Source organism: Geosmithia morbida (genome assembly GCF_012550715.1).
Source record: "Geosmithia morbida isolate 1262 chromosome Unknown scaffold_15, whole genome shotgun sequence".
NCBI classification, from domain to species: domain Eukaryota; kingdom Fungi; phylum Ascomycota; class Sordariomycetes; order Hypocreales; family Bionectriaceae; genus Geosmithia; species Geosmithia morbida.
The window spans coordinates 340,414-362,248 of NW_023336202.1; the positions used below are offsets into that span (position 1 = coordinate 340,414).

The 21,835-nt window shown below is 55.1% G+C and overlaps 8 protein-coding genes across 8 annotated transcripts; 4 read left to right on the forward strand and 4 right to left on the reverse strand.

Annotated features, from left to right (window-relative positions):
• Nucleotides 1–478: 478 nt before the first annotated feature.
• GMORB2_2955 (elongator complex protein 2) lies at nt 479–3,148 on the forward strand (the record flags this gene model as incomplete). The annotated part of the gene is made up of 2 exons (XM_035464931.1): nt 479–601; nt 767–3,148. 2 exons carry the CDS (start codon nt 479–481, stop codon nt 3,146–3,148), a joined length of 2,505 nt encoding a protein of 834 aa, XP_035319169.1.
• A 574-nt stretch (nt 3,149–3,722) lies between these two features.
• On the reverse strand, nt 3,723–4,292 carry GMORB2_2956 (Protein of unknown function (DUF3317); the record flags this gene model as incomplete). The annotated part of the gene is made up of 2 exons (XM_035464932.1): nt 3,723–3,952; nt 4,187–4,292. The coding sequence occupies 2 exons, from the start codon at nt 4,290–4,292 to the stop codon at nt 3,723–3,725; spliced, it is 336 nt and encodes a 111-aa protein (XP_035319170.1).
• A 544-nt stretch (nt 4,293–4,836) lies between these two features.
• GMORB2_2957 (Protein chain release factor A) lies at nt 4,837–5,566 on the forward strand (the record flags this gene model as incomplete). The annotated part of the gene is made up of 2 exons (XM_035464933.1): nt 4,837–5,013; nt 5,171–5,566. The coding sequence occupies 2 exons, from the start codon at nt 4,837–4,839 to the stop codon at nt 5,564–5,566; spliced, it is 573 nt and encodes a 190-aa protein (XP_035319171.1).
• Nucleotides 5,567–6,195: 629 nt separating this feature from the next.
• GMORB2_2958 (actin) lies at nt 6,196–8,070 on the reverse strand (the record flags this gene model as incomplete). The annotated part of the gene is made up of 6 exons (XM_035464934.1): nt 6,196–6,426; nt 6,561–7,332; nt 7,474–7,504; nt 7,624–7,679; nt 7,891–7,921; nt 8,064–8,070. 6 exons carry the CDS (start codon nt 8,068–8,070, stop codon nt 6,196–6,198), a joined length of 1,128 nt encoding a protein of 375 aa, XP_035319172.1.
• Nucleotides 8,071–10,490: 2,420 nt separating this feature from the next.
• GMORB2_2959 (hsp70-interacting protein) lies at nt 10,491–11,162 on the forward strand (the record flags this gene model as incomplete). Its single annotated transcript, XM_035464935.1, has 1 exon — nt 10,491–11,162. The coding sequence occupies one exon, from the start codon at nt 10,491–10,493 to the stop codon at nt 11,160–11,162; it is 672 nt and encodes a 223-aa protein (XP_035319173.1).
• A 444-nt stretch (nt 11,163–11,606) lies between these two features.
• Nucleotides 11,607–12,901, reverse strand: GMORB2_2960 (large subunit ribosomal protein L5; the record flags this gene model as incomplete). The annotated part of the gene is made up of 3 exons (XM_035464936.1): nt 11,607–11,732; nt 11,836–12,529; nt 12,618–12,901. The coding sequence occupies 3 exons, from the start codon at nt 12,899–12,901 to the stop codon at nt 11,607–11,609; spliced, it is 1,104 nt and encodes a 367-aa protein (XP_035319174.1).
• A 2,350-nt stretch (nt 12,902–15,251) lies between these two features.
• Nucleotides 15,252–18,043, forward strand: GMORB2_2961 (Ubiquitin carboxyl-terminal hydrolase; the record flags this gene model as incomplete). Its single annotated transcript, XM_035464937.1, has 4 exons — nt 15,252–15,341; nt 15,403–15,780; nt 15,845–16,595; nt 16,665–18,043. Coding segments are annotated over 4 exons (2,598 nt in total), but the record flags the coding sequence as incomplete, so codon positions are not given.
• Nucleotides 18,044–19,053: 1,010 nt separating this feature from the next.
• GMORB2_2962 (mitochondrial import receptor subunit TOM40) lies at nt 19,054–20,269 on the reverse strand (the record flags this gene model as incomplete). Its single annotated transcript, XM_035464938.1, has 3 exons — nt 19,054–19,161; nt 19,230–19,877; nt 19,961–20,269. 3 exons carry the CDS (start codon nt 20,267–20,269, stop codon nt 19,054–19,056), a joined length of 1,065 nt encoding a protein of 354 aa, XP_035319176.1.
• Nucleotides 20,270–21,835: the final 1,566 nt, after the last annotated feature.

Sequence of the window (21,835 nt, forward strand, 5' to 3'; positions counted from 1 at the left end):
TGAAGAAGGGGGAAAAAAAGAAGAAAAAAAAAGAGTTGAACCCCGCCGAGACGCCTTATTCACACACACACACACACTCTCTCTCTCTCTCTCTCTTTTTTTTCTTTTTTTTCCATCATGTGTAAATTTTGGAATTTTTGAACATCGTTTTCTCAAGGATGGTGTTTCGATTATTATTGTCATTATATTTATTATTATAAATATATATAGGATTTTTTTTTTTTTAAAAAAAAACGAAGCGCAATGAAAGCTGATCTGATCAAAGGCTACAAAAATTGCATGACATAATCATGGAAAATGTCGTACCCTCAAGGCGGAGACAGCCAATCAGCATCCACAGAATACATATATGTAGTTTTCAACTTCAACCCGAGGGACAGACGGACTCTCAGCTGCCTCCCCAGTGATACCATATAGTCGTATACTGTATCCGTCATCTTCTACGATACGTGTACTTGCTGGTCACCGACCCGCAGTCATGCCCGTCTCGACCGAGTACCTCTCCACCGGGGCAAACAGACAGACCGCCGTCGCAGACTGGCATAGAGACGGTCTCGTTGCTTTTGGCGCAGACTCCAACGTTGCCTTGTGGGAGCCGACGGTGAGTTCGACAGCCGCCATCATCGTTGACAGAGAACAGCAGGGAAGGGAGAAGAAGAGAGAGGAAAGGAGAAGAAGACAAGGGGGAGGGGGGGGGGGGAACCTGAAGAAGAGAGAGGAAAAGAAGAAGGAAGAAACAATGTCTGATCCTTCTCTCATAATATAGGCCGACCCCCCCAGAGGCGTCACAAAGCTCCTGAGCGCCCACACAGACATCGTCAGGGCCGTCCAGTTCCTGCCAGCCGCGGACGGCGACGAGTCGACCTACCTGGTCACCGGGGGAGATGACAAGACCCTGGTCGTGTGGAAGGCCCCGGTAAGATCGCAGAACTTCACCGTCGTCCAGACGGCCGCCGCGGGGAGCGACGACGCCCACGCCGGCGCCGTCAACTGCCTGGCCAGCCTGAGACTCACCTCCCCGGCGCATTCCCCTCGGCCGCGATGGCTCCTCGTCACCGGCGCCGCCGACGCCACCATCAAGGTGTGGGAGTTCGCCGGCGACGAGCTGCGCGCGGTGCAGTCCATCCAGACCGTGCCGAAGCTCTTCCCCCTGTCCCTGGCCCTCAGCCCGCTGGACCGGGACGGCGACGTGCTCGTTCTGGCTGCGGGGGGCACCAAGGACACTATCCAGATCCTCACGGCCCATGTCGGAGCCGACCGTGACGGCCACGGCGACGACCGAAGCAGCATCCGCTTCTCCGTGCAGGCGCGCCTGTCGGGACATGAGAGCTGGATCCGGTCCCTCAGCTTCACGCGCGAGTCGCCCCGCGACCCGGCGTCGGACCTGCTCCTCGCGTCCGCCAGCCAGGACAAGTACATCCGCATCTGGCGCGTGCGCGAGGGCGCCGAGCTCCCCGCGCGCGCGGCCGAGGGCGCAGACCCCCTGAGCGGGGCGTACCTCCCGGGCAGGTCGCCGTCCAACAAGGCGCACAGGCTGCGGCCGGCCGGCCGGGACTTCTCCGTCACCTTCGAGGCCCTCCTCCTCGGCCACGAGGACTGGATCTACAGTGCTCGGTGGTACTGCCACGACGATGACGAGTCCATCACCAAGGGGGGCGGCGGCACGCTCCGCCTCCTATCCACCTCGGCGGACAACTCTCTCGCCATATGGGAGGCCGACGCCGACTCGGGCATCTGGGTGAGCACGGTGCGCCTGGGCGAGATAAGTAGGGAGAAGGGCGCGACGACGGCGACGGGCAGCACCGGCGGCTTCTGGACCGGGCTGTGGTCGCCCGACGGCCGGTCGGTGGCCTGTCTGGGGCGCACCGGCAGCTGGAGGAGGTGGCGGCACGACGCGGCCGAGGACGCCTGGAGGCCGTGCGTTGCCGTCTCGGGTCACACGCGGGCCGTGACGGCCGTCGCCTGGTCAGCCCAGGGCGAGTACCTCCTCTCCACGAGCCTGGACCAGACCACGCGGCTGCACACGACGTGGAGCGCCGGCGCGGGGAGGGGAACGTGGCACGAGATGTCGCGCCCGCAGATCCACGGCTACGACATAAACTGCATCGACACCATCGGCGGCGGCGGCGGCGGAGGCGGCAGCAACCACGGCGCATCGTCGCAGTTCGTCTCGGGCGCGGACGAGAAGCTGATGCGCGTCTTCGGGGAGCCCAAGGCCGTGGCGTCCATGCTGGAGCGGCTGGCGGGCGTGAGCGCGGGCACGGACGGGGACGTGAGCGCCATGCCCGACGCGGCCAACATGCCCGTTCTGGGGCTGTCCAACAAGGCCATCGACGCCGTGGCCGACGACGACGACGAGATCGAGGCCGTCGACGACCGCGACCGCGAAGCCGTCGACCCGGCCTCGGTCGTCAGGCGCTCCCACCTCGACATCGACCACCCGCCCTACGAGGAGACGCTGTCGCGCCACACCCTCTGGCCCGAGACCGAGAAGCTTTACGGCCACGGCTACGAGGTGTCCTGCCTGGCCGCCAGCCACGACGGCCGCCTCATCGCCAGCGCCTGCCGCGCCAGCTCCGCCAACCACGCCGTCATACGGCTCTTCGAGACTCGTCGCTGGACCGAGCTCTCCCCGCCGCTGTCGGCCCACTCCCTCACCGCCACCCGCCTGCGCTTCTCCCCCGACGACTCCCACCTCCTCAGCGTCGGCCGCGACAGGCAGTGGGCCGTCTTCTCCCGCCAGCAGCGGGATCCCTCCGCCGCCGAGGTCGACGCCCCGCCCAGCTATGCGCTCGCCCAGTCGAATCCAAAGGGCCACTCGCGCATGATCCTCGACGCCGCCTGGGCTCCCACCCCGGCCGGCAAGAGCCCCCTCTTCGCCACGGCCGGACGAGACAAGCAGGTCAGGATATGGGCGGCGGCAGCGGCCGAAGCAGGAGCCGATGGTGAGGAGGCGAAGAAGTTGAACTTTTCACAGACCAGCTCGATTTCTGCTACGGGACCCGTCACGGCCGTCGACTTCCTGCCCTGGGACGTAGACGGCAAGTACGTGCTTGCCGTAGGCTCCGAGAGCGGCCAGGTCAGGATACACACTGTCGATGGTGATTCTCACTCTGTCGTGACGTCACTGCCTTTTACAGATGAGTAGGTTCTCTTCTTGTTTCCCCCCCATTCTTTTCTTTCTACCCCCCCTCTTTTTTCGACCGTATCGTATAATATCTTACTGACATTGAGTAGACTCAATCTCCCCAAGGCTGTATTGCAGCTGTCGTGGAGGCCGAGGAAAAAGGCTGACGGACCGGGAGTGTACGAGTTGGCCGTTGCTGGGGAGGATAGTTCTCTCAGGTTACTGTCGTTTGACGACGAGTATCTTTCTCAATGTACCTAGGAAGTAATGCATTGAGAGAATAAAGAAGTGAACAAACAAAAGAAGAAACATGTATATATATATGTATATATTATTTATTACATTGTGTGTATCACGCTATTTCGTCGTAGCCGTCGTTTGGGAGAGAGGATACAGGGATTGTAACGCCATTCCCAGAGCAAGTGATGGAGAAACGCAAGTCCAAAGATTGACGGGACCCCCAGAATAATAGAAGAAGAAGAAAATATATATGTACACGGAGAAAATGTCTTGCAGCGTCGTCTCGTTGTTGTTGTTGTTGTTGTTGTCGTCGTCGTGTATGTATGCTGTACCACGCAAAAAGTGTGTGCTCCGCCTACAACTCCCGCACAACAGTCTGGGCAGCTTCGGCGACAGCTTCGGCTGCGACGGTCGCCTGGGTCTCGTGCAGCGCGCCCGCGGATATGTCCTTGACGACGTCTGCCATGTCTATGTTCTCCCCGTTGATGTAGTACCACGCGCGGCCCAGGAGGAAGGAGATGTGGTGGGGGAGGTAGAGGATTGTGGCGATGAAGGTCAGGCTAGCGAGGAGGAAGAAGATGCTGTCTGTGTCAAGGTCAGGTCAAGTTAGTTTTCGTAATTCCTGTATTTTCTTCGGTAAAAAAAATTCTCGTCTTCTCGTTCTTTTTTTCTTCTTCTTTCCCTTCTTCCTTGTTCTTTCTCCCCCCTTTTTTTAAGAAGGAATTCTGAATATCCTTTTTTTTTTTTTAAAAAAAAAAGTCTTCAAACACGTAAAATAGAATAAAGAAAATAACAAAGGGGGCTGCAATCCGGACATACAAAAAGTAAACTTCTCCCCCGGAGTCATCATGTAGATGCTCAGGCTGAGCTCAAAGTGGTACTGCTTCCTCTGAAGCCATTTCCGAAGAGAGGCGAAGATAGACATCGTTTTTTTCTCCCTTCTTTCTTTCTTCTCCTTTTTGTTTGTTATTCGAAAAAAGGAAAGCCGTGAGGTAGGATTATAGTCGGGAAGGAGGGGAGGGAAGGGGGAGGATTATATTAAGGATATCAATCGGTAACGCGTCGTCGTGTCGTGTCGAAAGGCAGAAGAACATAAGGAGTAGAAGGGGAGGTTGTGATGGAAGGGAAGGGGGGGGAGAAGAGAAGAGAAGAAAGAAGAATAGGGTCAAGGTCAGCGTTACGGCTCCCCCTAAAGCATAAACGGTCCCCTGGTACTGGCACATGGGGTAGTTTATTGATTTATTATTTTATTTTTATTTCTATTTCTCGGTTTCGGGAGCCGGCACAACCCATTCCCGTTCCTATGCGTCATTGGGAAAACTACCATGGGAAGGAAATCGATTCTCATTCAAATAATACACCTTGACAATACAGAAAGAAAGGAGAAGAGAGAGAGAGAGAGGGGGAAGAGAAAGAAAGGCACGGGATACGAAAATACACACGCACACACACAACGCACACTCATCGCAATGCTACGCCTCTTACCACAAAGATTCTTTCGATTCCAACCTCGGTCCCTCCATCGCCCCCTATGTACAACGCCCACCTTGTTATCCGTCAGATTCCCACCACGTCCCAAACCTCCTCCAGATTCCGAGATTGAAGAATCCTATCTCAAAGGTAGCGGACCAGGTGGACAAAAGATTGTATGTGCTTTTTTCTTCCTTCGTCTTTTTTTTGTTTCTGTCCTGTCTTTTTCTTCTTCTTTTTCTATCTTTATACATATACACACATCTCCTTCCCCTCTCTCTACTTACCTCTCTTAAACACACGTGACAACACATCTGACACCAAACCAACCAGAATAAAACAAACTCCGCCGTCCAACTACGACATACACCTACAGGAATAGTCGTCAAGTCCCAGGCCACCAGGTCGAGATCCCAGAATAGGAAACACGCCAGGGAGCTGCTGGCCCAAAAGGTCGACGAGCTTCGCAACGGCCTCCAGAGCCGCGAGGCCATCGTTGGCAGGATCAGGGGCAAGAGGATCGCCAGCGCTGATAAGAAGAAGCGTCGCAAGTATAGGAAATTGAACGGTGGGCAAGAGCAAGAGCAAGAGCAAGAGCAAGAGCATGAACAGGAACAGGGAGGACGAGATCAGCAGCAGCAGCAGCAGCAGCAGCAAGGGAAAAAACCATCTACAGAAAGTAGGGGAGCAGCAGGCGCTGCACAGACAGGGACAAGCACAAGAGGGTGAGAGTCGTGGTTCGGAGTTGGCGTCTCAAAAGAAACAACCACGCCGACATAAGCACCTTGATGCTGTGCCCCGACAAGATATGCATCGCCAACCATTCGTAGATGCCGTCAGGGACAATACGTCCAGGACGAAAATACAACATCACAGTGCAACGTAGCCACTAGTATCTACAACAAAACAAGCATGCACTTCCGCCAGCTGCACACAGTCACGCCTACAACCAACACCTTCATGGCAACGTCTTGGGGAGTGAAACAAGGCAAAAGTAATTGTATAATCAACCTCCGGCTTCTATTCCCTGGGCGCTCGCATACCAAACGCATTCCGACTACAACACACACAGGCAGCCGTCACATCTCCTTTTTAGTAGAGCCAGCACCCGCCCCCTGACCATGTTACCAACAACTTTTCGTAAATCAGACACTCGATTGGGAAGCGCGCGCAGCCAAGCAGACGTCGCATCCGACGCCAGAGCCCTGGCCTTGGTCCGATGTCGGGATGCTTCAAGGCGCCAGGATTGGCTCTTGTCCGTTTGTTGTTGCTGTTCGCGTATCAGTCAGTATGGGGCCGGGACAGAGGAGAGGATACGTATACACGGCACAACACAACGCGTAGGGAGACAAATTACCTTAGAAGCACTTGCGGTGGACGATGGAGGGACCACTCTCGTCGTACTCCTGCTTGGAGATCCACATCTGCTGGAAGGTGGACAGGGAGGCGAGAATGGAACCACCGATCCAGACGGAGTACTTGCGCTCGGGGGGGGCAATGATCTTGACCTTCATAGAGGAAGGAGCAAGAGCAGTGATCTCCTTCTGCATACGGTCGGAGAGACCGGGGTACATGGTGGTACCACCAGACTATTGAATTTGTTAGCAAATCTCTTTCCCTTCCGCACTACAAATATATATATATATATATATATATATATATATATATATATATATATATATATATATATATACGCATATCAACTCCTCTCCTCTCAACTTACCATGACAATGTTGCCGTAGAGGTCCTTGCGGACATCAACGTCGCACTTCATGATGGAGTTGAAAGTGGTGACGTGGATACCACCGCTCTCAAGACCAAGGACCGAAGGCTGGAAGAGAGCCTCAGGAGCACGGAAGCGCTCGTTGCCAATGGTGATGACCTGACCGTCGGGGAGCTCGTACGACTTCTCGAGGCTGGAGGACTGGGCGGCAGTCTGGATCTCCTGCTCGAAGTCAAGGGCGACGTAGCAGAGCTTCTCCTTGATGTCACGGACGATTTCACGCTCGGCAGTGGTGGAGAAGGTGTAGCCGCGCTCGGCCAGGATCTTCATGAGGTAGTCGGTAAGGTCACGACCAGCCATGTCGACACGGGCGATAGCGTGGGGGAGAGCGAAACCCTCGTAGATGGGGACAACGTGGGTGACACCATCACCGGAGTCGAGGACGATACCCGTGGTACGACCAGAGGCGTACAGAGACAGGACGGCCTGGATGGAGACGTAGAAGGCGGGGGCGTTGAAGGTCTCGAAGACAATCTGGGTCATCTTCTCACGGTTGGACTTGGGGTTGATGGGAGCCTCAGTAAGGAGAACGGGGTGCTCCTCGGGAGCGACACGGAGCTCGTTGTAGAAGGTGTGGTGCCAGATCTTCTCCATGTCGTCCCAGTTGGTCACGACACCGTGCTCGATGGGGTAGCGGAGAGTCAGGATACCACGCTTGGACTGAGCCTCATCGCCGACGTAGGAGTCCTTCTGACCCATACCGATCATGATACTATCGTCGAACCGTCAGCACCGTTGCTGACACAGTTTATGGGAGGGAGAGGAAGGGGGGGGGTTTGTGAGATTTCGGTCCCATCTAGGTCGACAGCCAGCAGCCGGTGGCTGTCAGCGACAAGAAAAATTCATGACTTACCCATGGTGACGGGGGCGACCGACAATGGAAGCTGTCGCAGAACGTCAGCTCCAGCTCTATTGATGTTTTGGAGACGACTCGCTGTCCGGACTCGCCAGGATCGATCGAGGAGAGAAAGTTTCAGGGGGTATGTGGGGGTTCTGTACTCACGGAAAACCGCTCGGGGAGCATCGTCACCGGCGAAACCGGCCTTGCACATACCCGAACTATCAACGCGTTAGCTCCATCGTCTGATTCTCTCCCCAAAGGCGATAGCGCCCATTCCTGTTGCCGGAGGAGCTGGCTGGCCTCTGCTCTCGTGGCTATTTGATGCAAGCTCGTGCGCCAGCCTGCTCAACTAAAGTTTTGGGGGGAAGAGAGGGGTGGCGGTGACGACGATGTCGGTGAGACGAATGCCTCTGGGGGAAAACGGCTTACCCATTGTCGATGACGAGGGCGGCGACTTCCTCTGTAGATTCGTGGCGGGTCAGCAAGAGTTCTCTCGTCGTGCAGTTCGTGATGGTTCGAATCGCTCATGGCCTCTCGGCGCGATAAGGGGGGGGAGAGGAGGGGGGGGGGGAGAAAGCTAGATGCTTCTGCGGCGAACGTACCCTCCATGGCTGTGGATTAGAAAATGAGAGGTTTAAAAAGAAGTTTTACGAAGAAGAAAGAGACACGACAAATGTCAATGGGCCCCGAAGAAAGCAGATGTCGTCTGAGCTGGATACAGCGAGTGGTTCGTCGACGAGAGTGGAAGCGTCGAAGTTCAAAAGGTAGGAAGGAGATGGGATGGAGACGGGGGGGGGAAGATTGGGCTTGGGCGAGCTGAAGATGTGGAGGGGGGGGGGGCAGTTTAGCGGAAAGGAGGGAAAGGCATGGGCTTGCGGCCCACCATGTCACGAGAAATCTGCGGGCATTTGGGGGACAAAGGAGCCTGTAGATGACCATCTGGGTTGTCTACAGGTGGTGAGAGGTGCTGTAACATATTATCTATTAGCGGATAACCTACGGGCTGTGCACACAGGGCACACACAGCACAGAACACACAGAATAATGAACTACTACTAGTAATATACGTTACAGTATTATTGCGACCACTACAAGTTATCAGCACTACGGAGCACTATGAGTACCAAGTATCAGTACGGGCAGGTAGGAGGGCACACCAAGAAGAACGTTGACGCTGAGGTGGCCAGTTCCAGTTCGAGAGGTGGGGGTGGTCTGGTTGCCGCTTCGACGGTCATGATTGGCTGGTAATGGTGGCTGGGACGTGGGAAGGCCCCAGTTGGTGGTGAGCGGTGACCTGTAGACTCGTACGGGGTATCCGTACGTTACTTCCAGGTCTCGTACTGGTCGCCTCTCGCTATGTCTATCCCCCCCCCCAGGCCCAAACCAGGCCTTGGCCTATCTGGCTTCGTCACCATCTCTGGCTACGGTAGCCGCTACGACCATGTACGAGTAAGAGTCAGAGCAAGAACTAACGGTTATCCGTCGCTTCCCCCCCTCCTTCTCTCTCCCCGCCTTCTGTCGGAATGGCGCAGCACCTCGAAAAGAGGGCGCCTCGGAAGGAGCAGAAGGAAGCCTGGGCCTTAGTAACTCTCTTGCGTGGCGGACATATTCGTCAGCATCGGCGGAGCAGAACGGATTGCTGCGAGAGAGAGTCATCGATTCGATGCTATGCAGAGATACCCATACCATGACACGGTCAGATAGCTTACCGTACGGCTCAGCATTACAATGGTCCCCCCTTCCCCCCCTTCAAAAAGGACAAGTCATTCCTGCCGTGTCGTGTGTACGGGTACAGGTACAGACTGACACACACACATTCTCGCATACTTGGGGAGGTTAATATTACGAGGAGGCGGCTTCAACTGTAGACTGGCAGGCGGTAATCATCATACTGTCTGATAATATGATTGCTACGGATTACAGATTACATGATCTGATATGGCCATTCACAAATGGTTTTACGGCGTACTGACACGTACCGACAAAGCGAAGTGTGCCCCAACAAGATAATAATACTCTACATATAAAAGTCTCGTAGTAATATCACTACGAGTAGGTAGGTCGGGGATGGGACCGTCCAGTCCCCGTCACCGCCTCCATCAGAAAGGAAGAGCAACATGGAAGCCCCTGCCGCCTTGCAGAAACTAGATAGTGATACTTGTCGTATGAGGGAAGTGCGAAATTAAGACTGCCTATCTCGATTTCACTATTTTTTTTTTCTCCTCGAATATCCATGGCTTGGATCATCTCCTTCCTATCCTTTATTGTTGTTCTTTTTTTTTTTCGCGCCCAACTATGAGCACTGAGGAGGAGCCGCCACCTCTCTCTCTCTCTCTCTCCCTCTCTCCCTCTGTTGGACAGGCGTTAAAGCAGCGATGAGGGGCACCAAGGGTGGGGCACGGATTTTCTGCCAGCAACACAAATTGGCGTCGTTTCGCAGGATAAAGTGGTATATTAAACCGACTGTCCCGTAAATAAATCAATAAAAAGAGTGAGGGATTGTCTCCCCAACGGTGGCAATTTCGTAAGAAACAAGATACGACTGGTATGTTTCCTCTATCACCTTTTCAACGACAGGCTCGACGGACGTTGTATCAAGAAGAAAAAAAGTAGATGAGACCAACGGATCTCTACAGTGAAATTCTTCAACGAATAATCCTCCATGACACAATTTGTACATAGTGACTTGTGTGGAACGCTAGTCCCAATATGGAAAGCACTCTTCATGAAGCTTCCAGAATGGGCGAGCGACGTCGCTGACTACATTTTACTTTGTGGTAATGCTGGTAGAAAAAAGAAAAATCAAGATACATGATACTTAAAAAGAGTTGATATCCAGATAAACGTCACAACAGTTCTGGTATGATCCGGGTATATGCTTCTCTTTCTCACAACGAACACCCCCAAGAACTTCTGCCCCCCTCTGGAAATAAAATAAAAAGAAGATTGCAACAAAAGAAGGACGAGAAGAAAAAGGTAGCGAGAGAAAGAAAAGAGAGTGAAGAGAAGACAAGTCAAGAAGAAGAAAAATGGGTGACAAGAGGCTCAACGACCTCCTAAAATGGAGCATCGAAAACTCTGATACGACGCGCAAAGACCCCGCCGCCTCGGCCGCCGCCGCCTCGACCCCATCGCAGCTGACGCCCGAGGTGCTGAGCGCGCTGATGGGCGGTCCCTCGGAAGCCGACCTGATGCGCGCAGCCATGGAGGTCATCGTCTCGGAGGAGGAGGGTATCAGCCTGGAGGACAAGCTCATCGCCTTTGACAACTTTGAGCAGCTGATCGAGAACCTCGACAACGCCAACAACATGGCCAACATGGGTCTCTGGACCCCTCTGCTGGACCAGCTCACCCACCGGGAGCGCGACGTCCGCCGCATGGCCGCCTGGTGCATCGGCACCGCCGTCCAGAACAACCCCCGCACCCAGGAGAAGCTGCTCGCCGTCGGGGGGCTCCCTCCGCTTGCCCGCATCGCCACCTCCGACCAGGAGCACGAAGACGTCCGCCGCAAGGCCGTCTACGCCCTCTCCTCCGCCGTCCGCAACTACCAGCCCGCCCTGGACCTGTGCGCCGCCGAGCTAACGGCAAACGGCCATGCCACCGACCAGGTCGATGCCAGCAACATGGAGGCCGTGGATGAGATTATGAACTCTCTCCGCGAAAAAGCCAAGACTGCTACTGCTACGGCTGCGTCTACATAAGACGCCCCCCTCTCCTCCTAAACGGAAAAAAAAAAAAGAAGAGGGGGAAAAGATGATACGAGTGATACGTCGAGATAAGGGGAAAATGACATGACAAAACAAAACAAAAAATGGAGATGTATACTGGGCTGGGAAAAAAACGGAGTTATCAGGAGTCCTGTTCTTGAAAGGTAGCGCACGATGTACGACATTGGTTCTCTGCGTTTTCTGTTTTCTTGTCGTGGTTATGCGGTTACGTGGTTGCCAAGATCTTTATACACATGGATGGTTACATGTTTAAAAATCGGATTCATGTTGATGATTATATCCCAACAATACATCTAGTCACAATGGAGGTTTACAGTAATCTACTTTACACGCGGCTGACACTGTCGACCGTCTAAACAACCTCTTCCATTCCCCCTTTTCTGGTCATTTGCCAAAAGTGTATGAGGCAAGAGACGCTTAGTCCTTGACCTTCCCGTAGAACGGAATGCCCAGGGCCTTCATGAGTAGTCTGCCTTGACGATCCGACGTAGCCGTCGTCTTGATGCTGATGTAGCAACCGGGTATCATCTTGGACGGGTAGGCCTGAAGTGTGGCCGGTCAGCTGCTGTGCACACAAAGGGTGGCAGTTTTGCTTCCCCTCGAAGGAAAGGGAAGAAGAAGAAGAAGAAGAAGAAGAGAGACATACAGCATAGTTGAACTCGAGCTCGGGGAAAAACGCCATGGCATCCGGAGTCAGGCCGAGCGAGAGGTTCCCGTGACCATCACCGCTGGTAGCCCTGACACCGGGCCACTCCTTGATCTTGGGCAGGACCAAGGTGATGAGCTTGTCGAGGAACTCGTAGGCGGCGTTGCCCTCGAGGTTAACGTGGGCGCCGCCGACGTCGCCCTTCTTGATCTTGAACTGGACGACGTTGCTGCGCAGCAGGTTGACCTTGGGATACTGTCCCGTGATGGCGAGGAGGACAGCGCGGGCCGTGTGCAGCCACTCCTTGTCCTCGCTGGCCTTGGGAGCGTGGACCGAGATGCTGACGCCCTTGATCTCGGGGATGTTGGTGGGCGAGATGTCGCGCTCCAGCAGGGGAAGGCGGTCCGACCCGGGTCCTCGCGGCGCCCTCCTGGGACGATTCTTGTGGTAGGGGGAGGAGCCGTCCCACTCACGGAGGTTGCCCTTCTCCGACGTCGAGCGGACGGTGCCGGGGGGGGTGTGGTGGTACGTCAGGGTGAGCAGGTCGGGCGCCACGGTGCTCTCGAGAGTGTGCCTTATCCTCGGGTGGTTGAAGGGTCCCGGGACGAAGTCTCGCGCTGTGGGGTCCGACGAGGGGGGGGACTGCACCGGGTGCAGAGGTCCGCGGTTGTACTTGGGAGGGTGGTACTGGTATCTTCAATCGCCGCGGCAGAGAGCCCCCTTTTGTTAGCTGACCGATCGGGTATTGCCAATGTGGACTTGTGTGCAGATTCGTATGTCACCTGTTTCCGGGGAGTTGCTGGGTGCGCGTGCTCCTCTTCTTGGGATCGAAGGCCTCGATGCGAGACCTGTCCAGCTCTGACGTCTGCAGAGACGACGCGGAATCCAGGTCTGAGAAGACGTTGTCGGTAACGGCTGAAGCCTTGCTGGAGGCGAATCTCCTGGCTGCTGCTGCTGCTGCTGCTGCTGCTGCTGCTGCTGCTGAGGGATTGGCTGCCGCCCGGATGGGTATCTGTCTCGGCAGGACAAGGCCAGCGATACGGGCCCCTTGGCGAGTGCAGGCCATAATGGTCTGTCGCTGTCGTCGTCGTGGGGAAGAGAAGTTGACGGGGGGGAGGAGAGGAGGGTAGATGGGTCTGCGCCGACAAGAACCAGAAAGTCGCGTGTGAAGGAAATTTCCCCCGTCAGGCGTCCCGAGAAGTTGGATCAAGCCACATCTGGGCCGATAAATGTGGCTGGTGCTTATATGTGTGGCGGCGCGGGTGCCTCGTCTCTCCTGTGGATCCCACCACCTTTTCTACTTGGATGACGAAGGACGAGGTAATACATCATGTAAATCACGCCTCGTCCCCGTCATCCGACCTGGTTGGTTGATTAGGTAGGCCTCCAGGTGCTCGGCTCCTGATGTATCTGGCAGTCTGTTTCCGTACTACGCGACGTACTTGGCCACGGTGGATGGGGACAATGGCATGGTCACGGTCTTCCCCTTCCCGCCGCCGTCGTCATGACGCAGTTCCCTCGGATGATGAGGTTATCATGCAGGCACCGAAATGTGACGGGCCTCCATCACCTCCTAGATGCTACCTTGCACGATTAACTCTTTTTAGAGGTGTGGTATATGGTAATGATTAGCTGGCTGCTCCTGGATGCCTACCCGCACTTGACCTGCGAATACAATCAACAATATCGGCATCTACCCCGACTGAATCGTATTAGGAGAATGCCAGTTAGTCGGACTGCGGCCTGATACGGGATACATCCAGGGCAGGCTTGTCGAATCTGCTTCCTCTGCCCTGCTTATCTCTCTGGCAATATTGCGAGGCTGCATGAGGTGTTGCACGTTGACGCCAAGTCTAGTTGTTGGCTCGTTGAGGGCTGTACGAGGTAGGCGGATTACCGTACGTAGGCAGCCAGATGTTGCAGATGTTGACCGCACATACGACCACTTCTCGTACCCAGGCACTTGAGTAGTCATCCTGCACTCACGAGTAGGCGGTACATGTGTGAGTGATTGTCATCAATACAGCGTAGTATCCGTACGAGTAGAGCTGCCTCGGAATATGCACTTTGTTTCATGCGGTTTAAGCATAGACATGGTAGTTAATTCTTAGCGAGCGTCTGGAATTCGTCGTCACCCCCGTGCTTGGGGTCGTAAGTCGTAGATTCTGTCGGATTCTATACGAATACGTCGTATTAGCTTGAATGGTCATAACATGGGGAACTATGACCTCCTGGCCCGCGAGTCACCGGGTAGGGGTCCTGTGCTGACAGCCTGGCAATTACAGACCCGGACTTCCCTCCACAGGGACGAACCCCGCCAGTTACGAGACTACGAGAGCACGTACAGTGGTGTGAAGGGGCACTGGGTTTAAACAGGCGCCCTGAACCATGCCCCTCCGTTCCCTAGGCTTTCCCTGCTCGTAGACCTTCCCGCCCTATGTCCTGTGCACTCGTACCTGTATTCGTAGACCTGCAATAGCCTATAACACTGTTGCCTATAGGTAGAGGTTCCTCCGGCCAACTCCCTCGAGGCTCAGCGGAGTCCTTGCCTCTCAGGCTCCCATGCCGCTTCCAAGTTTAGGCTGTTCAGCCCAGACCATCATCATATCAAGGTAATGGCAGGCGCCAACTGCCGCCACACCGGCCTTACTCGTTGTAAGATTTAAGAATATTACAGCCAACTCCGCAATCCCCCCAGAGAACGAGAGGGTTAAAATAAAAATATTTTTTTTTTAAAAAAAAAGGGTAAAAGAAAACGGCTGTAACTCCACGATTGTCATACGACGAATTCGCTCTACCCTTTTTTTCTTCACCTCCTTCTCTACTGTCAATCTTTGATGATCAGATCCCAACAAACATCCTTCGCCAGCCTCTCGTCACTGCTTGATACTGCTGCTACTGCTACTGCCAGAGTATCCCCTCCCCTTCAGGTCAGACTGCCGCCCATCCGTCGTGCGTCCCAGAGTCGATCGTGCTCCGACCTCCGCTACCGCCAAGCTTCTTGTCTCGCCACCAGCTCCTCCTTCGACTACCCCTCTATCGAATCACCACATCGCCCTTGCAAAATTATCTTGGTGTCGACAATGTAGACTGCCGTCTGCCACCTCTTTTCCGCCCACCTGGCCTAGAAGTTTCTGCTGCAGCCACTCGCGATCCCCTTGGCTGCCGCCGCACTTGTATCCAATCCCGCCTCCCCCACCACACTCACTCTCTCTGCTCGCTCGCCGCTCGGCCAACGACAAGAAGCGACAGCCAACATGAAGGAATTTCCCAAGAAGCTACTCAGCATACGGGACAAGAATTCCTCAAGTCATCAGCATAGGAGCAAGTCGGCCCCTCCCGGTGGAAAGGTGCTGTAATCAGATCCCCTCCTCCCTACCGTGTGTGTGGCATCTTGCTGACTTTGACCGACATAGACGAGACCGTTCGTCGCAGATGTCTTTCGTTCTAGAAAGCAAGATGCTTCCAAAGATGGGGCAGAAGACAAGAAGGCCGTAGAGGCCAAAGTGCGTTTCCTCTCCCCTCGGTCTCACGGCTGATTCCGCTAACCGCTGTTGCTGCTCTCAGGTCGCCGAAGTCCAGCGCCGGTTAGACGACCTCGGTATCCAGAACGTTACCGCAGACCACATCAAGGAGATCATGACGAATGAATATGCCCAGGGCGACCCGGAAAAGACGGCCGACTTCATCGACATCGAGCAAAAATCCTCAGCCGGCATCATTGTGCCCTACGACCCCCAAGTCCATATGGTTGGCGCCGAGAACCGCAAATTTGTGACGTGCTACCTGGACACGCTCCTGTTCTCCATGTTTGCCAAGATGGATGCCTTCGAATGCATATTGAAGAACAAGTTCCCCCCCGAGGACAGCAGGAACAAGTTGGCCAACCTGTTGCGATTATGGGTCAACATGCTTAGGACAGGGAAATTGATACATACAGACCTGGTGCGTTCAGCTGCTTGTTCCAAATTCGAGAGGGGACCTCTTGGCTGACGCAATGAACACGCAGACGGAGCTCATACAGGAGACACTTGCTGAGTGTGGGTGGGCAGACGCCCGTGAATTGGAGCAACAAGACACGTCGGAGGCGTTCGCTTTCATCACGGAGACGTTGCAGCTGCCGCTTCTTACCTTGCAAGTCGATCTCTTTCACCATGGTAAAAGGGACAAGGACGACCACAAGGTCGTGTACGAAAGACTTCTCAACCTCGCCGTGCCCCCCGACCCGGAGGGAAGGGGAATCAGACTCGAAGACTGCCTTGAAGACTACTTCAATACCCAGGTCGACGTGATGCGGGATAGTGTCGAGCCTAAGAAGTCGGTACTCGATGAGTTGCGTCACGAGGGCAGGCCGTCCCTGCTTGCCCACCACGGTTCGAGTATGAGCAAAGATGAAGCGAGCACAACGGCAGCGTCGCTCGTGTCCACGGACTCGCCAACGTCACTCAACGGCCATGCCAAGCCAGACGACGACAACGAGGCCCATACACAGCGGGCCCATCCAGACCTGCACCGCAGCACCACGTGGGATACTCCGCCGTCGCGGTCTGGAAAAGAGACGGCAGAGGGGGGGCTCTCCAACCACCCACGAGCCACACGACACCGATCAGCAAGCGTCATACAGAGCGTCGTCATCGACGAGTCCGGGCACCCATCTGCTGTTGAGGGGCCAGCAACAGCACGACACAAATCCAAGTGGAATCGGTCAACTGTAGTCAAGGCCGTCACCATACCGGCGTGGCAGTTTTTCAAACTTATCCGTGAGCTTTCCTCCGCCCTCGAATGAGAATCCAGTCAGCGTCTTGCGCTCTACTGACATGTTTCTATAGCCTGGCATGCGGTCTCCAGCACTGAGCCCAAGAACAACCTGGAGGTTGCCATGAACTTTGACCAACGACCTGTCGTTGGCATCTGTCTCAAGCGCTATCTCGTGACTGAATCCGGGCAACCCCAGAGGCACAACACGTACATAGATATCCCCGACAGCCTGCGCCTGCCGCGCTTCATGCTCGCCGGCGGATCTGGCTCCGGCCACGAGGATAGGGATGGCCCGGTTCTGGACACCGAGTACAAACTCGTACTCCAATCGGTCATCTGTCACCGGGGCGATAATCTGCAGTGTGGGCACTACTTCTCGTTTGCCCGAGTAGCACCGAGGGTTCTCACCGACAACAGACGGCTCGACATCGACCCGCCCCCCGATTACGAGGAGGCGCAGTGGGTCAAGTTTGACGACCTTGAAGTCGACCAGGGGCGCGTCACCTACGTCGAGAACATCAAGCAGGCACTGAAGGAGGCGATGCCGTACCTGCTCTTCTACCAGGTGGTCCCCATGGTGGATGCGCCGTCTAGCGACGGCACGGCACCTGAACCTCCATCGTATGACGACTTCCGGGCCGAAGTCGCCAACCTGGACGGCAGCAAGGATATCACCAAGAATGGCGACGTCCCGCCTGCCGCGTCCTCGGATACTCTCCAGAGCCCGACAAGTAAGCCGCCCAGCATACGCTTCTCGACCGAGATGGAACGGCGAAGCAAGAGCTCCGACATGACGACGGCGGCAGGTGGGCAGTCGCTGTTCACCGGCCTGCTGGGCCAGATAGAGTCGCGGCGTCAGAGCATGAACCTGACGGACTCGGCGGCAGCGACGCCGGCGCGGACCCCCGAGTGGCAGCAGTCGCCCCTGGCCGGCCCGGTGGACGAGACGACGGCATCGCGGCTGTCCAGGGCGGCGGCCCGTTTCAAGGGGCGCCAGAGCCGACCGCCCAGCCAGTCAGGCGAGAACCGCGTGAGCAGCGCCATGAGCCGCGTGGCCGGGCTCATGATACGCCCGAGCCGCGACAGCCTGAGCAAGGACGGGGCCATGGCGGAGCCTCCGGCCCTGAGCATCTCCAAGTCCGGGTCAATCAACGGCCGTCTGAGCGCCAGCATGGACGAGTCCAGGGCAAACAGCACTGAGTCCGTCGTCCCCTACGAGGAAGACAAGGCCACACCTACCGCTGCCGATGCCGGCGCCGGCGCTCCTCCCGCCCCGGTCACCGCCCCCCCCTCAGCAGCATCTACCAGGCCATCGTCCCGGCAGGGAGCCGCTCACAAGAACGGCCACACGAGGAACAAGTCTACTCAAAAGGACAAGGATAAAGAAAAGGCGGCGGGTAAACGCAAAGCTGTGTCTCACCAGCCAGAGAGGGAGTGTACCGTCATGTAAGAAGTCTTTGAGAAGGGTATATCATGGACTTTTTTCTTCTTCTTTTCTTTCTTTCTTTCTTTCTAAAGCTCTCTTTTCTACCTTGGCATGGCCGTTTGCATTCTTTGATAATGGGGTACATCTTTTTCAATTTTTCATGAGGGGGAAAAGTTGTAAGTAGACGGACATAGATACCGGGGGGGGAGGGACAAGGAGGGTATTAATTAGCATGGCGTTTTTGGCAAAGGATTTTGAAATAATTTTTTTGTTCGAATGTGAAGAAATTCTCGTCCGAAATACTGGGCACTGCTACATGTGTCATGGCAAACATATGAAGATATATATATGTTCTGCCGCTCGTAAACATGACACTTGTGAATTCATCTCATGGATACATATATGTCAGACACAAGGTTGTTTTCCTGTTCCTCTTCTATTTTCCCGATGTTATATACAAATACATGTGGACTGCCCTTCCCATCGTGTTTTTTTTCCCTTTCTTTCTGTTCTTCTTTCCTTTTCAAGTCCAGTCTTGACACATCACTGATTACTCTAAAAAAAAAACAAGATTTTTTTTTTGAAAAAAAGGTAATGGTAAGGACGTGCGTGTCCATCATCTTTTGGGAGGGTGTGTTTTCTGAGGTCCGACAACATGTCATAGCCATACATTTTTCCTACCTTGGGCCTGTCTATCATGAGGTTTGGGGTGTGGGAGTTTTGGGGAGGGGGGGGAGGGGAACAAGGGGAAATGATTACAAGTAGGATAAAACAGGAGGAAAAAAATAACATGAAGAAGAAAATCACTTCCCCTAAACCCCGTTGATGTCTTTGGCCTTGTACATTTCTTCTTTCTTTTCTTCTTTGATTCGTTCGTTCCCTTTTTCTTATCAAATATAAAAAAAACCAACGGGGAAAAAAAAGAAATGAGTTAGTATACATTGAGTGCCGAGCTTTTCGGCATTAGATTTTTTTTTTAAAAAAAAGTTAGAAAAAAAAAGAGGGATTGTCGTCAAGGAGAGAGGAGAGGGCGTTTAAAAGGGAATGTTGGTGGGGGTGGCGACGCCGACGGCCTCTTGCTGCTCCTGGACCTCCTCCGGAGCAGCCTCGATGGAGACGCCGAGACCGAGCTTGGCGGATTGCTAGGAGTGCAAGTTAGTCTCAGAGGTTCGAGTCAAGGGGTGAAGAGGGAAACAGATCAAGGTCATACCGTGAAGTGGTCAATGTCGGCGGCAAAGCTCATCATGACGGGGGGAGCGACGCGCTTCTCGAGGAGGCAGCTCAGCTTGCCCTTGGAATCGACCTGGGCGCGGAAGGTGGACATGCGGAAGTCGTACTTGGCGCCGATGGTGGTGACACCCTCCTTCTGGATGCCGCCGCCCATCATGCCGCCGGGGGAGGGCACGAGGCCGAGGCTCATGTCGACGCCGGCCTGGACCTTGTCCGAGAGTCTGCGCCAGTAGGAGGTGTTGAGGGTGCCCATGGCGGCCTGGAGCTGGGCAGTGGCCACCCAGTCCTCGGCCTTGTAGCGGCCGCAGTACGACACGGCGCACTCGGGACCCTGAGCCAGGGCCTGACGCTGGTACAGAGTCTCCATGCCCAGGGCGAGGCGGGGCGTGATAGACTGCAGGTAGCTGCCGATGAAGATGCCGGTAGCGCCGCCCTCGAGGAACGAAGGGTTGAGCATCTTGAGCGACGCGCTGAAGTCGTTGCCGGTGTACTCGTGCTCGAACTGGGCCATGTCCTGGCCGCCCGTGGAGAGCGAGAGCTGCGACTTGGACACCAGCTTGTCGGTCCAGCGGTAGTTGAAGCGACCGGAGAGGGTACCGTCGTTGTCGACGTTGCCCTGGGCAAAGATCTGGAGGAGAAGACGGGTTGGATTCATGCTTCGATCTGTATAGACGAGAGAAAGAACGAAGGCGATGGAAGGTGAGCACTAACCTTGTTGGTGCCGTACATGGCGGCAAATGTGTAGGGGTTGATGCGCTCGCCCATGGCGAACTGGTGAGAGACCTGGAACAGGGGCGTCATGCTGAAGATCTTGGTGAGGTCGGCGCGGACGCCCGTGAACATGCCATTGTTGAGAAAAACATCACGCTGGACCTCGCGGGACAGGCTCTCTATGGTTCCGGGATTGGACAGACCGAGCTTGGCCCTGCGCTCCGACACGTAATTGAGGGCATCGCCTAATGTCGTCGAGATGGGGTTTGAGAAGACAATGGTGTTTATGAGATCGATTGCCGAGGCCATGATGGGCTAGAAGCAGTGTGCGCGCCGGGGAGGGAGGGTTGGCGGGCGACGGTCTGTGGACTTTGAGATGGAAGGAGGAAGAGAGAGAGAGAGAAGGGAAAAAAAAGACGTAAGCTCTTCTCGCCCAGTAGGAAAGGGAGAAAAGGAGAAAGAGAGTGTACGGGGCGGGAAAAAAAAAAAGAGGGCCCGCGAATTATTAGGTCTCTTTTCTTCTTGTTCTTCTTCTAGTAGAATAATAAGAGCAAAAGAAGTTAAGGAATGATGGGATATGGGACGGACTCTTCCTGAGTCGATGATGAGCTAATGGCTCCAGAGACACGCGAAGATTTGGGGGGGGAGGTGGAGGATGAGGGAGAGGAATTAAGGTGAAAAAGGAAACTCGCTCTCTCGATTTAGTGAAGTTGGAGAATAATTTTCACGGCTCAGGCGAACGAACAGCACTCAGAGGCCAACTGGAAGCGGGTGGAGCTTACGGACGTGCCTGAGGGAGGCCCCGGGGAGTGCCTGAGGGCGAGCTGGTTGCCCGCTAGAGCCAGCTTCTCCCCTCCTCCCGGTGGCCTCGACAGCAGTCGCTCACTCAGCAGCAAAGTTGACACGCTGCACCGGATGCCCTGATGATCCGGTCCGACTCGCTCCCGAACTCGCACCAAAGCCGTAATTGCATGTACATATGCTCTGTACATCTCCATTGACCGTCATGCTACTACTATCCACGTCGTGATGGGCGCGAGTGCAGAGAGGAAGAAAAGGCCGACTCTCATCGATTACATATACAATTCACCGTCAACCCAGAATACCCTCAACTCATGGCTCTCCCACCTACAGAGGACAACTTCCGAGTTCCGTCAGCTCAGCGTGGACAATACCGTCTGTACAGGTAGTGAGTGACACGCTGACAACTATCCCGCTTCCTCTCGACCTGTCTCGGCACGATCCTGCCTCCAGATGAGCTGTGCTCCATGGAGGATGCCTTGCACGGTCGATGCCGACCTCGCTCCGGGAGGTGGGGGGGGGGGGGTATAGATATCGCATATCCGCCTCGCGACTGTTGCAGTAATCGATCAAGGCGTGCATCGATTCGCCGTGTATGTTGACGTTGACTAGGGATAGCGAAGGCTTTCCGGACCGGGTGTAACAGGTCGTTACCATCGACGGACGGTCATGTGAGACGGCGCCGCTTCGTGGGCGGCTCTTCGGCCGTCAGGTCCAACGTACTCGGTCTCGCAGAAAGATCGGATAGATAGTGCGAGGGTTCGTCGTCCTGGCGGCTCGAGTCATGGACGGCCAGCGCACGTGACTCGATATTGGAAGGATTACGACGTGACGGTACTACAGTACGAATACAGCAGTAGTACCGCTAGGCTTAGTAAAATCACCGCAGTGGAAGGCTCCGTCCGTAGAACCTGTTAGCTGCCCGTGCACTGTCTCGAAAGCGCGGGTGGTCACTGGTATGGACCACTGGTATGGACCGCTAGAGCATAGAGTTACAGTGGCATCTGACCATATTTTTAGCGGTCCTCGGTAGTAGTCGAGCGATGACGCTGTCGAGTAACTAGCGGAGAGATT